This window comes from Drosophila willistoni (genome assembly GCF_018902025.1).
Source record: "Drosophila willistoni isolate 14030-0811.24 chromosome XR unlocalized genomic scaffold, UCI_dwil_1.1 Seg143, whole genome shotgun sequence".
Lineage (NCBI taxonomy): Eukaryota > Metazoa > Arthropoda > Insecta > Diptera > Drosophilidae > Drosophila > Drosophila willistoni.
This window is the reverse complement of record NW_025814056.1, coordinates 7651639-7667839: the sequence shown is the minus strand read 5'-3', so window position 1 is coordinate 7667839 and position 16201 is coordinate 7651639. Positions and strand designations below refer to the sequence as shown.

The 16201-nt window shown below is 38.9% G+C and overlaps 4 protein-coding genes across 4 annotated transcripts; 1 reads left to right on the top strand and 3 right to left on the bottom strand.

The window, feature by feature from the left end:
- Nucleotides 1-2931: 2931 nt before the first annotated feature.
- Nucleotides 2932-6390, bottom strand: LOC6645445. Its single transcript, XM_023177371.2, has 3 exons — nt 6111-6390; nt 4795-6037; nt 2932-4653 (listed from the first exon to the last, which is right to left on the bottom strand). The coding sequence occupies exons 1-3, from the start codon at nt 6212-6214 to the stop codon at nt 3040-3042; spliced, it is 2961 nt and encodes a 986-aa protein (XP_023033139.1). The 5' UTR covers nt 6215-6390; the 3' UTR covers nt 2932-3039.
- Nucleotides 6391-7109: 719 nt separating this feature from the next.
- Nucleotides 7110-8349, bottom strand: LOC6645555 (histone chaperone asf1). The gene has a single exon (XM_002068198.4). It carries the CDS (start codon nt 7990-7992, stop codon nt 7345-7347), a length of 648 nt encoding a protein of 215 aa, XP_002068234.1. The 5' UTR covers nt 7993-8349; the 3' UTR covers nt 7110-7344.
- A 119-nt stretch (nt 8350-8468) lies between these two features.
- On the top strand, nt 8469-11689 carry LOC6645554 (ATP-binding cassette sub-family F member 3). The gene is made up of 7 exons (XM_002068197.4): nt 8469-9052; nt 9126-9349; nt 9417-10067; nt 10455-10628; nt 10694-11184; nt 11249-11340; nt 11400-11689. The coding sequence occupies exons 1-7, from the start codon at nt 8705-8707 to the stop codon at nt 11550-11552; spliced, it is 2133 nt and encodes a 710-aa protein (XP_002068233.1). The 5' UTR covers nt 8469-8704; the 3' UTR covers nt 11553-11689.
- A 1071-nt stretch (nt 11690-12760) lies between these two features.
- On the bottom strand, nt 12761-14163 carry LOC6645553 (rRNA methyltransferase 3, mitochondrial). Its single transcript, XM_002068196.3, has 2 exons — nt 13028-14163; nt 12761-12964 (listed from the first exon to the last, which is right to left on the bottom strand). The coding sequence occupies exons 1-2, from the start codon at nt 14119-14121 to the stop codon at nt 12829-12831; spliced, it is 1230 nt and encodes a 409-aa protein (XP_002068232.1). The 5' UTR covers nt 14122-14163; the 3' UTR covers nt 12761-12828.
- Between the last annotated feature and the right edge of the window lie 2038 nt (nt 14164-16201).

Below are 16201 nucleotides of genomic sequence, written 5' to 3'. Positions count from 1 at the left end.
TCTTTATAAATTCTTGTTTTTTTTTTATTTCAAATTATAATTATAATAATTATAAATTATAAAAAATAGTTTCCAAATTGCACAAAATTCAATGCTTCAGTGCCTTAAAGCAAATATTAAAAAAATAAAAAACCAAAACAAAAAGAGAATAATGAAAATCGATATGATTAACAAAAAAACACAAAGCAAAATTCTATGAAAATCAGCAGTTAATGGCTTTGAGAAAGAGATGAAAGATGAAAATGAAAAAAAAGCCTTCATGAAGCTTACAAATTTAAATTTAAAAAAAGAAAACAACAGAAACTACCCCCTACCTAACTTCCACAACAAAAAAAAAAAAACAAAAGGAGAAAACAAAAAGAAAATATTTCTATATACACCCAATATATATACACACACTCACACACACATATATATGTATATCGATATATATATTTACACACTTTGGAGTTAAATGTTTAGCCTAAAGTAAGTTCTGTGCTACATACAAATTTCTCTAATCTATGTATGTACATACATACATATATGTATGTATGTATGTAAATGTACAACGTCCTCCTCGCTCCCGGGCCCAGGCTGCGCCCACCCCTCCTCATTCACCCGATTAAGTTTAAATTTAACTCGACTCTTACGAATTAGCAATAATAATAAATATAAAAAAAAAAGAAAGAAAAACAAACAAACAAAAAAACAACAAAAAACTCAACAAAAAAAAAATAAATAAAAACCTACAAAAGTCAAAGTTAAAATTTGTTTTTCTGAAAAGTTAGATCAAAAGGAATTAACTATACTTAATCGATACTTAAAACAGTAAATAGTTAAGGGGCATAACTAGATAGTTCAATTTATTTGAAGAGATTTCATAAAAAAAGTTATCTTGCCACTCAGGAATATCCCTAATGCATTAGGGATAGACTCCTCTTATAGAATTTTCGCCCAAAAAATGGATGGTTAGGTATTTAGATCCACCACTCATTGAAAACTTTTTTCCAAAACACTTACAATTAGTATTAGAATATACAGTAGAATCCGGTTATAACGACGCTCAAGGGACCGACAATTTTCGTCGCTATATCCAGAAGACGTACTAACCGGAGGCCCTTTCATATAAGTTTGTATCTAACTTTAGTCGCTATAACCGGACGCACGTTATAAGCGCAGTAGTTATAACAGGATTCTACTTTAAACCAAACCACGATTTAATTAAGATATACATTTTTGAAATGGGTCACATATTGGAAATAGAGTCTGAGGAAAATATGTGGAATCACCAAAGATTATTTTAAAACTATCTACCTAAAATATTCTCAGATTATCCTAACTGTGGGAATCTGTAATTCAGTTAATTTTTGACCTATTTTTAAAATCCTAAAATCTGCTTCAAAACCTTAAACCCCAAAATTTGGACAATTTTCATAAAAATATAATACTTTTGGGGTTAAAATTAATTTTTTTCAGACATCCAATTGTTTGATGCCATTTTAAAATTCCAATTTAATTGATAAATGACTTTTTAAAATCGTTCAGAAATTGACGAAAATTCAATATATAAAAAAAAAAAACCGATTAAACGAGAAATAAAGTAAGTCGTCTCGCTGACTTTGGTATACCATGTACCAAGTAAAGAAAACGTTTTAAATTTATAATATCAAATGTATGTATGTATATCTGGATCACTCCTACAAGCACAGGAGCACACTAGCGCCGCCACCGGCCAACAACCAACTCCGTTATTATGGCTGATAACTTGGCTATTTTCAGTACGATTTTGATGAAATTTGGTACATTGTTGGGTATTAGAAACAGATTTTGGTGTGTCAAATTTAATTGCAGTTGTTAATAAATTACGGGAGATATTCGATTACGTGGACGGAAGGGGGCGTGGCAAGCTTCTGCACAACAAGAATCTGCGCTCTTTCTAAATGATTATATGATGCCAAATTTGATGTCTCTACGTATTATATTTAGTTTCTGAGAACACCAGTTTTGCTTAAATTTCGGAGGCGAAAGTGGGCGTGCCAAAATTTGTAAACAATAAATATCTCCGTGCTTACTAAGCGAGTATAAACGCCAAATTTAAAATTTCTGGCTTTTGTTTTTAAGAAAATAAGTTTTATTTAAAAAACGGGGCTAGAAGGGGGCGTGGCAAAATATACTTGATCGCCGTAGGTACTACACGAGTCTAGGTATCAAATTTTTTTGGCTCTAGTCCTTATAGTTTCCAAGATCTAGGTGTTTATACGGACGGACATGGGTAGATCGATTTGGCTGTAGATGCTGATTAAGAATATACATATATACTTTATGTGTTTGGAAAAGCTTTCCATTTCTTACCATTTCACCCCATGTGTACATGGTATATTTATGATTAACATGATCTTTGCGAATTGTTTGTGACGATTTCCATTCGTTTTCTAACTCTCACATTAAAAAGTGATCTTCTAATTTGCATTTTGAACCCGAAAATCTCTATATATTTTGGTTTTGGGATTGCTACATGTCACGCGCTGACTCAAGCCGACTTAAACTGACAAGATGTCCTGCATTAAGAGGTAAAAAAGAAGACTTCCCATTGCTTAAGATTTACACATTTCCACTACAGTTCCGAGTTGGGCTAGTAAATTCTATAATATGTTGATATACATAAATGATTGTCACTTACTTGTTGAGATATTCTTAAGTTCAAGCAGACTTTAAACCAAAATGAACTGTGGATCGTTTTAATTACCCTGCAAATGAATATACAATCGATTTAGAACTTCATCCATACAATAGCTTGGGATACAAACCTGGATCCTCGGTTCGGGCGATTATGTGAATGATTCTCTTGGAAGAAGCCAAACATTTTTTGTATAAGAAATAGTTTTGTAAACTTTGTTGCATATGTTTAGCGGTAAGAAGTGACTCTAGAAAACATAACGAAATTGTATATTATGGCGTCCACAAATTGTCATTTACTTCTAGAAATTTTGAGTTTAGATTGTATATAAAATATTACAATAGTAAAAAAAAGAAAAAAAAACACAATTAATGATGTAATTAATGCAATGAATTGCTTTGAGTTTCACATTCGAGGAAGCTCTCAAAACGGCGACAGGACTCATCCAGACGTGTCCGTAGCATACGCAATGCTTTCGTTTCCCTCGAGTCAATCATGTGGCACACCACCTTCGATTGACTGGGAAACGGGACGAGTCCCGCCTGGCCACAATTCAAATCCAGATGACGAAAACGATCAATGTTACAGGTGCAGCCATCGAAGACATAGTAAGTGGCCAAGGATTTGATTTCTTTGTTGGGCAAATGCTTGAAGACCACATAATTGCCCCAGGGTGTCATAGTTAGGACACGGCCGGCAACTTTGAAAGCTGAACTCAATAGACGATGCAGACTCTCGACGGTGCCACTTTCCGAACCGACCACTGCCAGGACATGAGGATTGCGTGTGAATCCCGGATAATTGAGCTTTGCCTGCTGCTGAGTTGGACTTATTGTCATGTGTTTATCTTGGCCGCCTTTGCACCAACGAGAATCTTTTTCGGCACGCTGCTGCTTACCCTCCTCCTTGGGGGATTCCAATTTGAATTTTCCAACCACAGAGGGATAATGAATCGTTGGCTTGGTAGCAGGATACTTATTCTCATTTTTATTGACATTTCGAAGAGCCTCACGTGGCGGAGTTGGCTGGTCTGCTGAGATGACAGGATTTGTCCCCCCCTTGGTCCTCTGTTCTGTGGCACCATGAGATTTGATCTGATCTTTCTTCTCCTCGATTGTGAGTTTGACTTGCTTCTGCTGTTTTTCATTGTCGTTTTGTTTTCTTGGACTGTCTTGAAATCTTTTGGCCATTGCAAAGGTTCCACCCAAACCTTTCCTAATGATGGTCGTCGTCCTCATGGGTTTGATTATCTTGGGTGTTAAAATTGTATTTTTGCTCTGGAATTTGAATGGTTTTTTCGGTTTGCTAGCCAATTTGGATTGGCTATTGGAGAGAGCAAGGGCAAATGCTTTGGATTTGAGCATTTTCTGTTCATCTCCAGCGTTTACTCTTTCTCTTGGTGCCTCCCCATTGGCATAGTCATCATCATCATCCGCATCATCATCATCATCATCATCATTGTCTCCTTCGCCAAAGTACTCATCCTCGGAGGAATCCAACAACTTGAGATTCTCCACTGATTGTGAAATTGTTTTGTCCATAATATCTGCCTCATAGTCACTGATTTCCATTAGAGATTTGGCACAATTTGTGGCTTCCTGCTGCTTAAAGCAGATTCTCTCGTCCAGCGATTGCACCTCAAACTCCTGACCCTTGGGCACCGGTTGCAGGGCATAACCCCGGGGACATTCAGCCAGATTTTTGATCCTAACCACATGTATATAAAATTGACTCTGACGATTCGATGCTTTAAGCACCTGCTGGAATACACTGAGCATTGTATGAAGATCACGAAACATGCGAACTGTCGCCCATTTGGCATCCAAGGCCTTATCCTCCAGCACATGAGTGCCCATCACATGATGGCGATACGGATCGAGAAGATAATAAAATGAGTCCTTTAACCAAATTGCATACATTTGATTATTAATTTGGAATAGACAATTGGAGAATTGTTCCAGTGAGGCTCGAATATTATGCTCAAAGTTGGTGCCCTGCCAAAAAAAAAAAAGAAAATCCCAAAATGATCTCACAAGCTTAATGTAAAGCGCCATTTTGCTTACAATCGATAACTGTTATCGACAACAACTGCTTCTTTTATGCGAAAAGAAAAGAGAAAAAAACCTGTTTCTCACCTGGATACGAATGCCGCACCGCCAATCGGAAAGACGAACATTTGGTATTAGCTTTAGCTCAATCACAAATTGACCCAGACGCAACTGTGTGGGAAATGTATCCAGATCAATGGGATGGGTTTTCACCCAAGATTCGGCCCACAAGGAGCGGCACAATTCAACGCCATAGCAAATGAGTTGATCCAACATATTTGTATTCCATGTGGCCGGATGATCGATTTTCGATGCCAAAATGGCGACAACACCCACCATCAGAGCACTGCGATTCTTGAGCGGTTCATTTGGATTTGTGGACAAATGGAGATTACTCTTCAGATAGGCATAATTCTTGTCGATCAAACGAAACTCAATCGAACGTTCTTTGGCATCACGTAGAAATATACGGCCATCCGGGGTAACCAATCGCATCACGACCAATTCACGTATGGTGAATTCATCTTGGGGCTGAATGCCACTTAAATTGCTAGCCAAATGGACAACATTATCGATGGTCTGCAAGCAGACCAACATGGCCACACCATGCTCATTGACACTGGACAAATCGTACTTGCGCCTGCCCTTCACATCCAACACGAAATAGGCATGACGTCGCCGCTTCCAGATCAGCAGATGACCCACCTTGGTCAACAAGAGGCAATAGCATCCAGTGCGAAAGAAACTCAAGAGTATGGGACGAAGATTCTTCATTATATGACGTGGCTGCAGTTCCGCTGGTGTCTTGGCATCGCCCCAAAATCGTGGCTCCAAAGCCAATGTAAATGTGTGTCCCTCCAAGGTGAAGGTACGCTTAACCCTCAGCTCGGCATCGGTGTATATGGTAGGCTGACGAAGTAATAGATTGCCAATGACCGCCTCATCCTCCGCCCCCTCATCCCCCTCACTGGTCTCATTGAATAGATCGGCGCCCTCTTGCAGCAACATATCAATCTTTTCCGCTGTCCAATCTCCCTCGGGCAAAACATAGATCAAGGCGAATGCCTTCAGATAGGTGGCAAAATTGAGAGCATCTGCCTCGTCTCGCTTCATTTCATTGAATTCACGTTCAGAGGACTGAACTTTGACATTCGAACATACCAGACCCACAGCCTTGCCCACCGAATCGGCCTCCACACGCGAACGATTCGGTATACTCAATTTCCGATGGCAATTGGATGGAGGCTCCAGATGAGCTGAATAGGCTACATCCAGAGGACTTGCACTGTAATATTGATCGCACATTGACTGAGAGAAATAACTGCAAAAGCTACCAAAGAGAGAGAGAGAGAGACGCACTCAAAAGATGCTTGAAGGGATCAACGTCCATTGATTTTAGTTACCTGCGACTTGTGTCACTCTGACCGGAACGCTGGGAACGACAACAACTGGGCATACTGGATGGACGGCAAAGCCGGCGGCTGGAACTTCCTTTACTTTTGGCCATATTTACCTCCCGACTCTCTTGGTCCTCTCTTGCGTTAGAAATATATGGTTTTCTCTTTTTCTTCTTTCTTTTTTTTGTTACCTTCTTTCTGTAGACGTTTTTAAAAAAATAAATAGTACACTAACACGATTTTGGGCATATATCAAATGAAATTTCCATGACATTGTTTACAAAGTAGTCGAAATTTTGTGATTATATGGAATTCGAAAAAGTCAAATCACAAAACCACACCGCGCGTCATTAGGTTAGTTCACCTGCTTGGCTTAATTTGATTTTAGCCAAACTGAAATAGCTAAATTTAAAAATTTTTTGTTCCATTCAATTCTCCACTCAGTAAAAACAAAGACTTTAAATTTCCAAAAATGAAGTTGAAATAATTTTGCTTGATCCTTAAGTGATTCATTAACAACAGTAATATGACATCGTAGTATCCATATTTCATTACCAGGACACCTAGGATCGATAAAAAGAATAGAAAATGAACAGAATTATGGGTTATTCATAAGAAATCTCTGTAAACTGATTACTTATATGCTGTTTGAATACTTTTTGAATCATTTAGAATACTCGTCAGAGGCGCTGCTAGTAGATTTGTGATAGTCTCGATATGGGATACTTACTTAGGAGCTGGATTAAGTATAAAGTCAACCTTATCAAGCAGTCGACAAGTGAAGGTGATCTAATTTGATGACGCGGAGTGTATGTTTTAGTTTCTCTATAGACACATATTCCCTAGTCATATGTAAATCATCACATCTATTTCTTAAAAGTTTAAATTTTTAGTTTTTAATCTTACGACTTTTTAACCTATACAATTCTCGTTGTTGTTGTGTTAAATAAACAAAAAAAAAAAAAAAAAAAAAAGCAAAAAACGCATAATACAAAATGACATAAATTTAATTTATAATATATTTTATCTTTGCTTGTTTTGTTTGTATTTAAATTACATTACTTAATTAAGAGGATAGTGGTGGGGGGATGTAAGGAGCGAAAGGGGAAAGCGGGTGGCGAATTAGAGCGAGAGAGGCGGCTCAGGCGAATAGAGTAGGGAGTTCTTAGCGGATGAGTAGGGCACAGGGAATCCCCCATTAGTTTTTACAGTTCGTTCGCTGTCGATGATGAGGTCACTCTCAACATTCCATGGCCAGGGAATTGGAGTTCTCATTCAGAGCCTTAATGCCATTCTCCATGGGCATTGCCAGGCTATTGTCATCATCGGGTAGATTTGAATCCTGTCCAGCATGCTTATTCGATGTGGATGGACCATCGTCGTCCATCATTTGATTGTCCTCGTTGTGGCCGTTGGTGTTGCCGTAATCCCAATTGATCTTGAAGCGGGTCACACGAGGCTTACTGGCCAAAATGTTGCGCGTTAGCTTGTCAAACAATGGCTTCGGCGGGGGATTTTCGCGCAGCTCCTGATCGGCATAGTCATTGTTCACATAGTAGCCAACACGAACAAATTCCTGGCCACGGTATGAGCATGTCAGCAGTATGATTGTCACACCGACGGCATCCGGTTCTGGGATTTTGCTCACATCTGGTGGATCGGCCTGGAAAACGAATATGTGACGACCCTCGGGCACCGGTCCAACGTAAATGGTGTCCAACACTTGATCATGCTCCTCCGATTCGGCCGAACCCACATAGATCATTTTCCATTCCAGATCCTCCTTCAGCTCCTCAATGCACTCGAAAGTCAACTCGAATTGAAATGGATTAAAAAAGCTGCTGGGATTATCCAACACGACCACATTGGTGATGTGCACCTTGGCCATGACACTGCTGTTACTGCACCGACTGTACCTTTAGAGGAGATCGAAATGTCAAAACTTCTTTGAATGCGTCTGCTGAGATGACACAGAGCGGCGGCGGCAGCGGCAGCGTCGCGATTTGCGGCGGGCTTTCTACTTTTGTTGCGAAATTGTTTGATTGCAAGTGGAATTCGTTGCACCAATAGTCTGACGTATTTGTTTGTTTGTTTTCCGTTATTATTTAAGTTGTTTATTTCTTTTTTTTTCTTTTGTTTTATTGCTTGTTGCAAACGTTGTTCTTTGGCGGAAATTTTATTGTCAAAATGATTGCCTTGCCTTCTATATGGAAAATATTACAGCTGACTGGCTTTCCCGCGCTTAAGAGTGACCAGGACAATGTCATTCACATGGTAGCGGTATCGTTATCGATAACGCCAACGAAACGCGCGAGCAATGGCCAAAACGCGTGAGCAAAGGTCGAAACGCGTTAGCAATGGTCTAAAACGCGTGAGCAAAGGCAACACTGTGCGCTCGGCTGCATGCTGTCAATTAATTTAACAAAAAGTTTTTGTTAAATTTTTTTTTTGGTTGCCACACTCCACATAAAAACGGAGTTAAGTGAAAAAAGAGAGAGCCACCAGAGTTAGAGTGAGAGCGAGAGAGAGAGTGACACAGAGTGAGAGTGCGAATTTAAGATTAAAATTAAATCGATTCCGATTCCCAATCAGAATCCAAAATGAATAGCAAATATACGCACATTTTACAACGGGAGTTTCCGGCCATGGACACCGAGTTACTTGATTACATTGGCGGCGTGTTAACTGGTGGCGATGAGGAATTCGAGACTGGCGACGATATATTCGATGCTGTCGGCGATATCCTGCAGTCGGTCGATGGCGAACGAAGTGAGGATAGCATTAGAGGCATCTGTGAGGAATTCCTCCAGATAATGAGGAACGATTCGAAAAACGTGGAACGTAAAGTGCTTAATGCTCCGGTTAATATCGAAGAGATGGCCAAGAACATGGAGCGTATGGATAAGGATATGCAAAGCATTTGGGTGGTCAATAAGGATGGGGCTAATGTAAGTGAATCAGATAATTTCCCCACAATTTTTGCCACAATACATTTTTTTTTTTTTCAATCCTCTCGAGTAGAAGGTGGACTCGAAGAAGCTAGAGAAAGCCGAAGCCAAACTGCAGCAGAAACAGGAGAAACGGCAGGAAGTAACCAAATATGGGGTTGTTCCGGTGGCAGTGAAACTGCAAACGGCAACTGCATCTCAGGTCACAAACAAGAAGAATACAAAAATGGATCAGAAGGGTCTCAATCGTTCCATGGACATAAAAATTGAAAATTTCGATTTGGCCTTTGGTGAGAAGTAAGTATAGACAGACAGAGAAGATTGAGATTGTAGATTTGACTGATCCTATTTTACTTTTTGGCAGAGTTCTACTGCAGAATGCCAATTTGCTGTTATCCTTTGGTCGTCGCTATGGTCTGGTTGGACGCAATGGCCTGGGCAAGACCACATTGTTGCGCATGATTGCCGAGCGACAGCTGCAGATACCCTCACATATTTCGGTCCTGCATGTGGAGCAGGAGGTTGTCGGCGATGACACATCCGCTGTGGACAGTGTCCTTGAATGTGATACGGAACGAACGCGTCTCTTGACACGCGAAAAGGAGATCTTGGCCGCCTTGAACAGTGGCCAAGTGCAGGATGCATCGCTCTCAAATGAATTGAGCGAGACATATGCGGCCCTGCAGAATATTGAGGCTGATAAGGCGGTGGCTCGTGCATCTGTGATATTGAAGGGTCTGGGCTTCGATGCCGACATGCAATTGAGGCCAACGAAATCATTCTCCGGTGGCTGGCGTATGCGTTTGGCTTTGGCTCGCGCCTTGTTCTCCAAGCCCGATCTATTGTTACTCGACGAGCCGACCAACATGTTGGACATCAAAGCTATCATTTGGCTGGAGACTTATCTGCAGAGTTGGCCCACCACAATTCTGGTGGTGTCTCACGATCGCAATTTCCTAGATACAGTGCCCACCGATATAATACATTTGCATGGCCAAGAGCTTGAGGCATACAAGTGAGTTTAGAGAGACAATTAATCAACAATAGATTAGAAAGTCTAACTAAGAAACTATCTAAGAAACGTCTTCCTAGCCGAAATTAAAAGTAAGCTTCAAATCAACTCAATAACCCGGGGAAATAGAGGGAACTTTGACCCCTCCACGAATTAGTTTTAAAAGAAGAGTTTGATAGCTAAATTATATTCCATTCCTTTCCAAAATCAAGACCTTTGATTGATGTCAATCAAAATGAGCGAGACAACAATAATTTGAAAGAGAAAAAGAACAAATTGAACAATTATTAACTTTGACCAATATTTATAATCATTAATACCAAACACAATTCCCTTTTAAAGATTTTCTACCACTAACTAATTAAATATTTATTCTTTATATTATTTTAGGGGCAACTATGACCAATTTGAAAAGACCAAGACAGAGAAACTGAAAAGTCAACGCCGTGAATACGAGGCACAAATGGCACATCGTGCTCATGTTCAAGAATTTATTGATCGTTTTCGTTATAATGCAAATCGTGCCTCATCTGTGCAATCGAAAATTAAAATGCTAGAGAAACTGTAAGTAAAAGATTTGAAATTCCATCTATGATATATTTAATCAATATACTAAAATTCTGTTGCAGGCCCGAACTAAAGCCTGTGGAAAAGGAGACTGTGGTTACACTTAAATTTCCCGAAGTTGAACCATTGAATCCACCCGTTTTGGCTATATCGGAGGTATCATTCCGTTATCAACCAACAGATCCATTGCCCATATTTAAGGGTGTCAATCTATCGGCTACCTCGGACTCACGTATTTGTATTGTCGGTGAAAATGGAGCGGGTAAATCAACGCTATTGAAAATTATCGTTGGACAATTGAGCACAATTTATGGTAATATTGTATTGCATCGCGGCCTGAGGATCGGCTATTTTGCTCAACATCATGTCGATCATCTTAATATGAATGTGACTTGTGTTGGTGTACTGGCTGAACTCTTTCCGGGACGGCCCGACGAGGAGTATCGACGACAATTGGGCAGTTTTGGTATCTCGGGACCATTGGCATTGCAGAGCATTGCCAGTTTATCTGGTGGACAGAAATCACGTGTGGCCTTAGCTAAAATGTGTATGGGTAAGTGATCATCATAAGTTGTCTCGTCAATTCATTCCATTCATATCCTTTATCTTGACTGTAGCGGAACCCAATTTCCTGGTGCTTGATGAACCGACAAATCATTTAGATATTGAGACCATCGATGCCTTGGGGAAAGCTATTAATGCATTTAAGGTGAGATTTCTCCAAAGATTGTATTGCCTTATAATCAAATTCATTTTGTATATATATAGGGCGGCGTTATTTTGGTATCCCACGACGAGAGACTCATCAAAGTTGTCTGCAAAGAGCTGTGGGTATGCGGTAATCGCACTGTTCGAGCCATTGAAGGTGGCCTGGATGAATATAAGCGAGAAGTATACAAGGAGATTGAAGCCAACGGTTGAATATACTTGAGCTAAGCCCCACCCCCACACCGTCGTATCCCCATCCACCCTTCAATCCACATAAACTCTCATTTTTGTGTTTTAAACAATTTAGCAATAAATTTATATAATGCCAATGACGCGCAGGACAAAGATGATTGCAAAAGTCTTTTTATATTCACTTTTTTGTAAACTTTAGTCATTAACGGGCTAAATTGTCCACATCGTTTTCTATATCGGCCAAGTCAAGATAAGATTACTCACATTGAATATATCGAAAACTATCAAAACGGAAACGCTTATAAGTTTGACCTTTTTATGAGCTGTTATCTTGAAGTAGCTTAAACAGAGTTAGTTATTCCTATAATCAACTATCCTTACTACTATCTTTACTGTTACTATCTTAACAAACATTGAATAGAAAACTGAAATTTTAGATAAACTTGTTACCAACTTTTACACATTTCTAATTTAGCTAGTGATTTCTAGGCTTTTCAGTATCTTTCCAAAATTAAATTCTTTAGCGATTTTTGAAAATAACTAGTTATAAATAGTCCTGGAATAGAATGAAACAGGATTTGGATACAAAATGTACAGAATCATTTGGAATTTAACGCGTTCTATTCGAAATGTCTTTTTGTTTCTTTTCATTGTAAAATCTATATAAAGATATAAGATCTTATATAATTCCCAAATGTTGGCAAGGATTATCCAAGTTACGAGTCTGGTCCCTGCTCGTGCGCCATGATCCTTCGGATACACATGGAAGATGGCACACAAGACTCTTTAACTCTAGTTTACCATGAAACCAATAACACAGAAGTTTCGATTTAACGTTATAATTCGTTTATTAATCACTTGATTGTACTTCTGGTTTCGAGGCCAGACTAAGACTCCGGAAATTGGGGCCTTAAATATACCTCTAGAGGGCGGATCAATGTCTTTTAAGAGTATGTCGCACTGGTCGGGATGCAGGGCATGCTTCCACTTGCTCTGAAGGAGTCGGCGTATTGCGGAGAAACGCGTGTGCTAACTTTCATTTAGAAAAACAATCCAAACAACATCCTAGGAAAATGCATTTAATCTTTGGGTTTTTCAAATGGAATCTTATGAAATGTATTGAAAGTAAAAGAAGTAAGATATTGAAAATGTGGATAACGGGATAGGTTTTATACCAAGGCAAATCAATAAACGTTTTTAAAGTTCATTACTTCCGGAAAAGTGCACAATTAATGTAAGTCAACAAGGAGGTTATTTTTATTTTTGATTAATCATTAGGCAACTACACTCTCGTAACTTATGTTTGTTTTAGTTTCCTGCGTAGTTCAAAGAGCAATAGGGTCAAGGCCGAGGCCACATTAAGGCTATCCGTTCCCTCGGCTAGTGGTATGTAAACACATTTACCCTTGTTCTGACCCACCAGATTCATGAAACTGCAAAAAAAAAAGGGAGATGGGGAAGTAGTTTCATTACATCATTCAGAGAGTCTTGCTTACCTGTAAGCCTCTGAGCTGACACCGTGACTCTCACCGCCTATGATCAGGATTTGATGGCCATTTGGAGCAGCTGGCATATCAGCATACTCAATTGCTGTATGCTCGGCCAGCTTTTCCAGATTATTTTCTGCTATATAGACATGACAATTGTCTGCTGTTTCTGGCGGAATTGTCAGAGCCAAATCATCCCAGGCAATGTCATCGCGTATGGGCAAACGGAATTGTCCACCGCAACCGCCACGCAAAGCCTTCGATTCCCAGGGATCACAGGAGCCATGAATAACTACAACCTGATGGCAGGGGAGGGCGGCACAGGTTCTGATGATGCTGCCCAAATTATTGGGTTCTCTGATATTGTCACAGACCACAGTGATGGGTAGAGACGACGATGTGGGGGTAGTCTTGGCAGTTTCCAATCCTCTGGAGGAGGGACGCTCAAATATGCCCATTACACCAGGTGGCGTGACCAATGTGGACCATGTTTTCAGATCATGCTGGGGCACTTTGTAGATCTTTGTCTGAGTCTTCTGTTGCGCCAAGGCCACTTCCTCTCTGAGCAAAGCGAGCTGCTCCTTCTGACTAAAGATCAGGGTCTGCATTTTGAGGCCACATGAGAGAGCTTCACGTATTAATCGTCTGCCCTCAATGATAATCTGACGGTTCTTGTCTCGCCGCTTGCGGGATCGTACTGTAATCATCAGAGTGCTAAGCAAGGGATCTTGCAAATTAAGACGGACAAACTCCAAATCCAGATCCTTGTCTCGAATAACTGTCGATGGGGTGATTTGGGGCGCAATACGTTGACTTGGCTGGGGAACACGCGGAACACCTGCAGTAGGAACAGTTTTCATCGGCGCTTTTCCTCCATCTCCTCCTCGACTCGCTCTCGATTTTCCCGCATTGTGCTTGCGTAAAGTCTCCCGCGTGTTAACCGGCTCATGTTGTATTGATGAATTCTCAAAGAGATTGGCTTCAATGTCCAGGGCATCTTTTATTTCCTTGGAGCTGCTGCTGCTGCTGGCTAAGCGGTAGACACTCAGACAATTTGTATTGATCTGCCGGCCTAAGGAACGTTTTAGAAAATTTGCTAACATTTTGTTTTTGCGGCAGCTGAAAATTAATCGATATACATAAATTTTCATCGATATATGGAAATATCGATTGTTCTCTGAGCTCTATCGATTTGAAATTTACCGTTTATTAACGTAATTTCTTTGAACTTTGCATAAAAATATTTCGGCGTTTAGTTTAATTGTAGTGATTTTAATTTAATTAAAGTTTTCCACATTGTCACTGCAAGTTTGTGATAATTTAGTCATAGATTCGTAGAAATGAATTTGAAAAAGTGTAATGTGAATATTTTTGGTTTCTAAATTGCAAAAGGTGAGTACCTAAACATTTTAACTAAGGTTATTTGTAAGTGTACATTTATTTATGTACATACATACATATGTAAATCCATTTTAAAAACCCAAAAATACATATGTACATATGTATGTATGTACATTTTCTAACCAAATATCTAATATTTCCTCCACATTGAGTTAATCAACATAAGATGGCCGGCAAAGGCCTACGTTCTCTTTATGGCTCTTTATGGCCAATCGAAACTTCGGGTGAAGCATGTACCGTTACTGAAGCTCTCAAAGCAACAGCTTGTGGAGAGAGAAGAGCATCGGTAATTGGCTGCTGCCAGAATGCGCGAATATGCGTGTGTCTGGCCAGTGAGCAACAGCGATGCTTGCTCACAGAAAACAAAAGCTAAATTTTAGAACTGAAAAAACATATTTTTGAAAAAAGATACGCACGATTTATGTTCCTAACATTTAAAAATTCATTTTTGTATGAGCTTTCCTTATAAAATACAAAGTTATAAATGGTAAGTAATGTGAAATAATTTTTGCGCCAAAACAAACTAGATTAAAAAAAAATTAAAGCAAGAATAAGATCGAACTTCGAAAAAAAGATATCCAACAATTAACTGGTTAAATTTGCGCTCAATTAACAAAATTAAGGGTTTGTCCGAAACTGATTGAAAATAGAAATATGGAATACCTATTACGCCGACAATTCTCCAGATTATTAACAAAAATAAAGTTTAAAATCCCAAAAACCAATTCAAATAAGTAAGATTTCAAGCCACAAATTTGCATGGTTATTACTTTTGAAATAGGCTAAATTTAGCTTTGAATAAGCTAAGACGACAGCACTGCTCTACTGTCTTCCGATCACTCTTTCCACTCTCTCTCTCTCTCTGTTACACAGCAAGAGAGTCCTCCGCGCTCATGCAACGGTAAATGTAACCGCGAAATGAGTGGGCTGAATTTTTTTTTTGTTTCTTTTGATATTTTATTCTTAAAATATAACCGTTTGTTCAAGCGAGGCAAAAAATGCCAGCAAAGTATTCCAATAAACCTTAAATTCATAAAGCTCTAATTTGGTAAATGTTTGGAGTATTTGAAAAATTGATATAGGGGAGAGTGGGGCTAATCGGCGCATTTTTTTTTAACCCTTCATATATCCTGATCGGATGCTCGTATCCTCTCATATGAGCACTTAAATGGAAGGTTAATTCATTGTCGAACTATTGTTCAAAGATACGATTCGATATAATTTACCGTTACAAAGCTATAGCGGTTTTTTCGTACATACCCCAAATTGGCGTTGTCAAAAATAGCGGGGCAATGTGGCGCATCGTTGTTTTACAAGTTTTTTATATAAAAAAAAGCGATTTAAAAAAAAAAAACTAAATATAGCTTAATATGAAAAAACTTGTTTTATAAAAAAACTTTTTTTTCACCAAAAATGTTGATTGGTTTAGACTTTTAATTATAATTGTTCATTTCATCGTTTGTCCATTAGCTACCATTAGCTATATGATATAGTATTCTGATCCGTCTGATTCTGGCAAATGTACTGTTTTTATCAATAATTAGTTTATATATCGGACTTTTATTCAAATATAGCTATGATTTTAAAACGTCATTTTTAAATTTCTACTGGTGCGCCACTTTGCCCCACCCTTAGTTTTAGCATTTTAAACTTAATATTTTAAAAACGTGTGAATTTAAAAAAAAAAACGAAGTGCACAGCATAAGTTAATACATGTCGGAACCTATTTTAGTTAACATCTATCAAAATTAAAAATTTATTCAATGTTTTTAAAACCAAAAA

What these genes read in the sequence shown, in the direction of transcription:
- LOC6645445 (XM_023177371.2), bottom strand. Translation starts at nt 6,214, where the DNA reads ATGGCCAAAAGTAAAGGAAGTTCCAGCCGCCGGCTTTGCCGTCCATCC. An exon ending in CAGAGTGACACAAGTCGCAG is followed by an intron (nt 6,038 to 6,110) that starts GTAACTAAAATC and finishes TCTCTTTGGTAG; the next exon opens with CTTTTGCAGTTATTTCTCTC. An exon ending in GGTGCGGCATTCGTATCCAG is followed by an intron (nt 4,654 to 4,794) that starts GTGAGAAACAGG and finishes TTTTTTTGGCAG; the next exon opens with GGCACCAACTTTGAGCATAA.
- LOC6645555 (XM_002068198.4), bottom strand. Translation starts at nt 7,992, where the DNA reads ATGGCCAAGGTGCACATCACCAATGTGGTCGTGTTGGATAATCCCAGC.
- LOC6645554 (XM_002068197.4), top strand. Translation starts at nt 8,705, where the DNA reads ATGAATAGCAAATATACGCACATTTTACAACGGGAGTTTCCGGCCATG. An exon ending in CTTAGCTAAAATGTGTATGG is followed by an intron (nt 11,185 to 11,248) that starts GTAAGTGATCAT and finishes TCTTGACTGTAG; the next exon opens with CGGAACCCAATTTCCTGGTG. An exon ending in AAGCTATTAATGCATTTAAG is followed by an intron (nt 11,341 to 11,399) that starts GTGAGATTTCTC and finishes GTATATATATAG; the next exon opens with GGCGGCGTTATTTTGGTATC.
- LOC6645553 (XM_002068196.3), bottom strand. Translation starts at nt 14,121, where the DNA reads ATGTTAGCAAATTTTCTAAAACGTTCCTTAGGCCGGCAGATCAATACA. An exon ending in GTCAGCTCAGAGGCTTACAG is followed by an intron (nt 12,965 to 13,027) that starts GTAAGCAAGACT and finishes TTTTTTTTGCAG; the next exon opens with TTTCATGAATCTGGTGGGTC.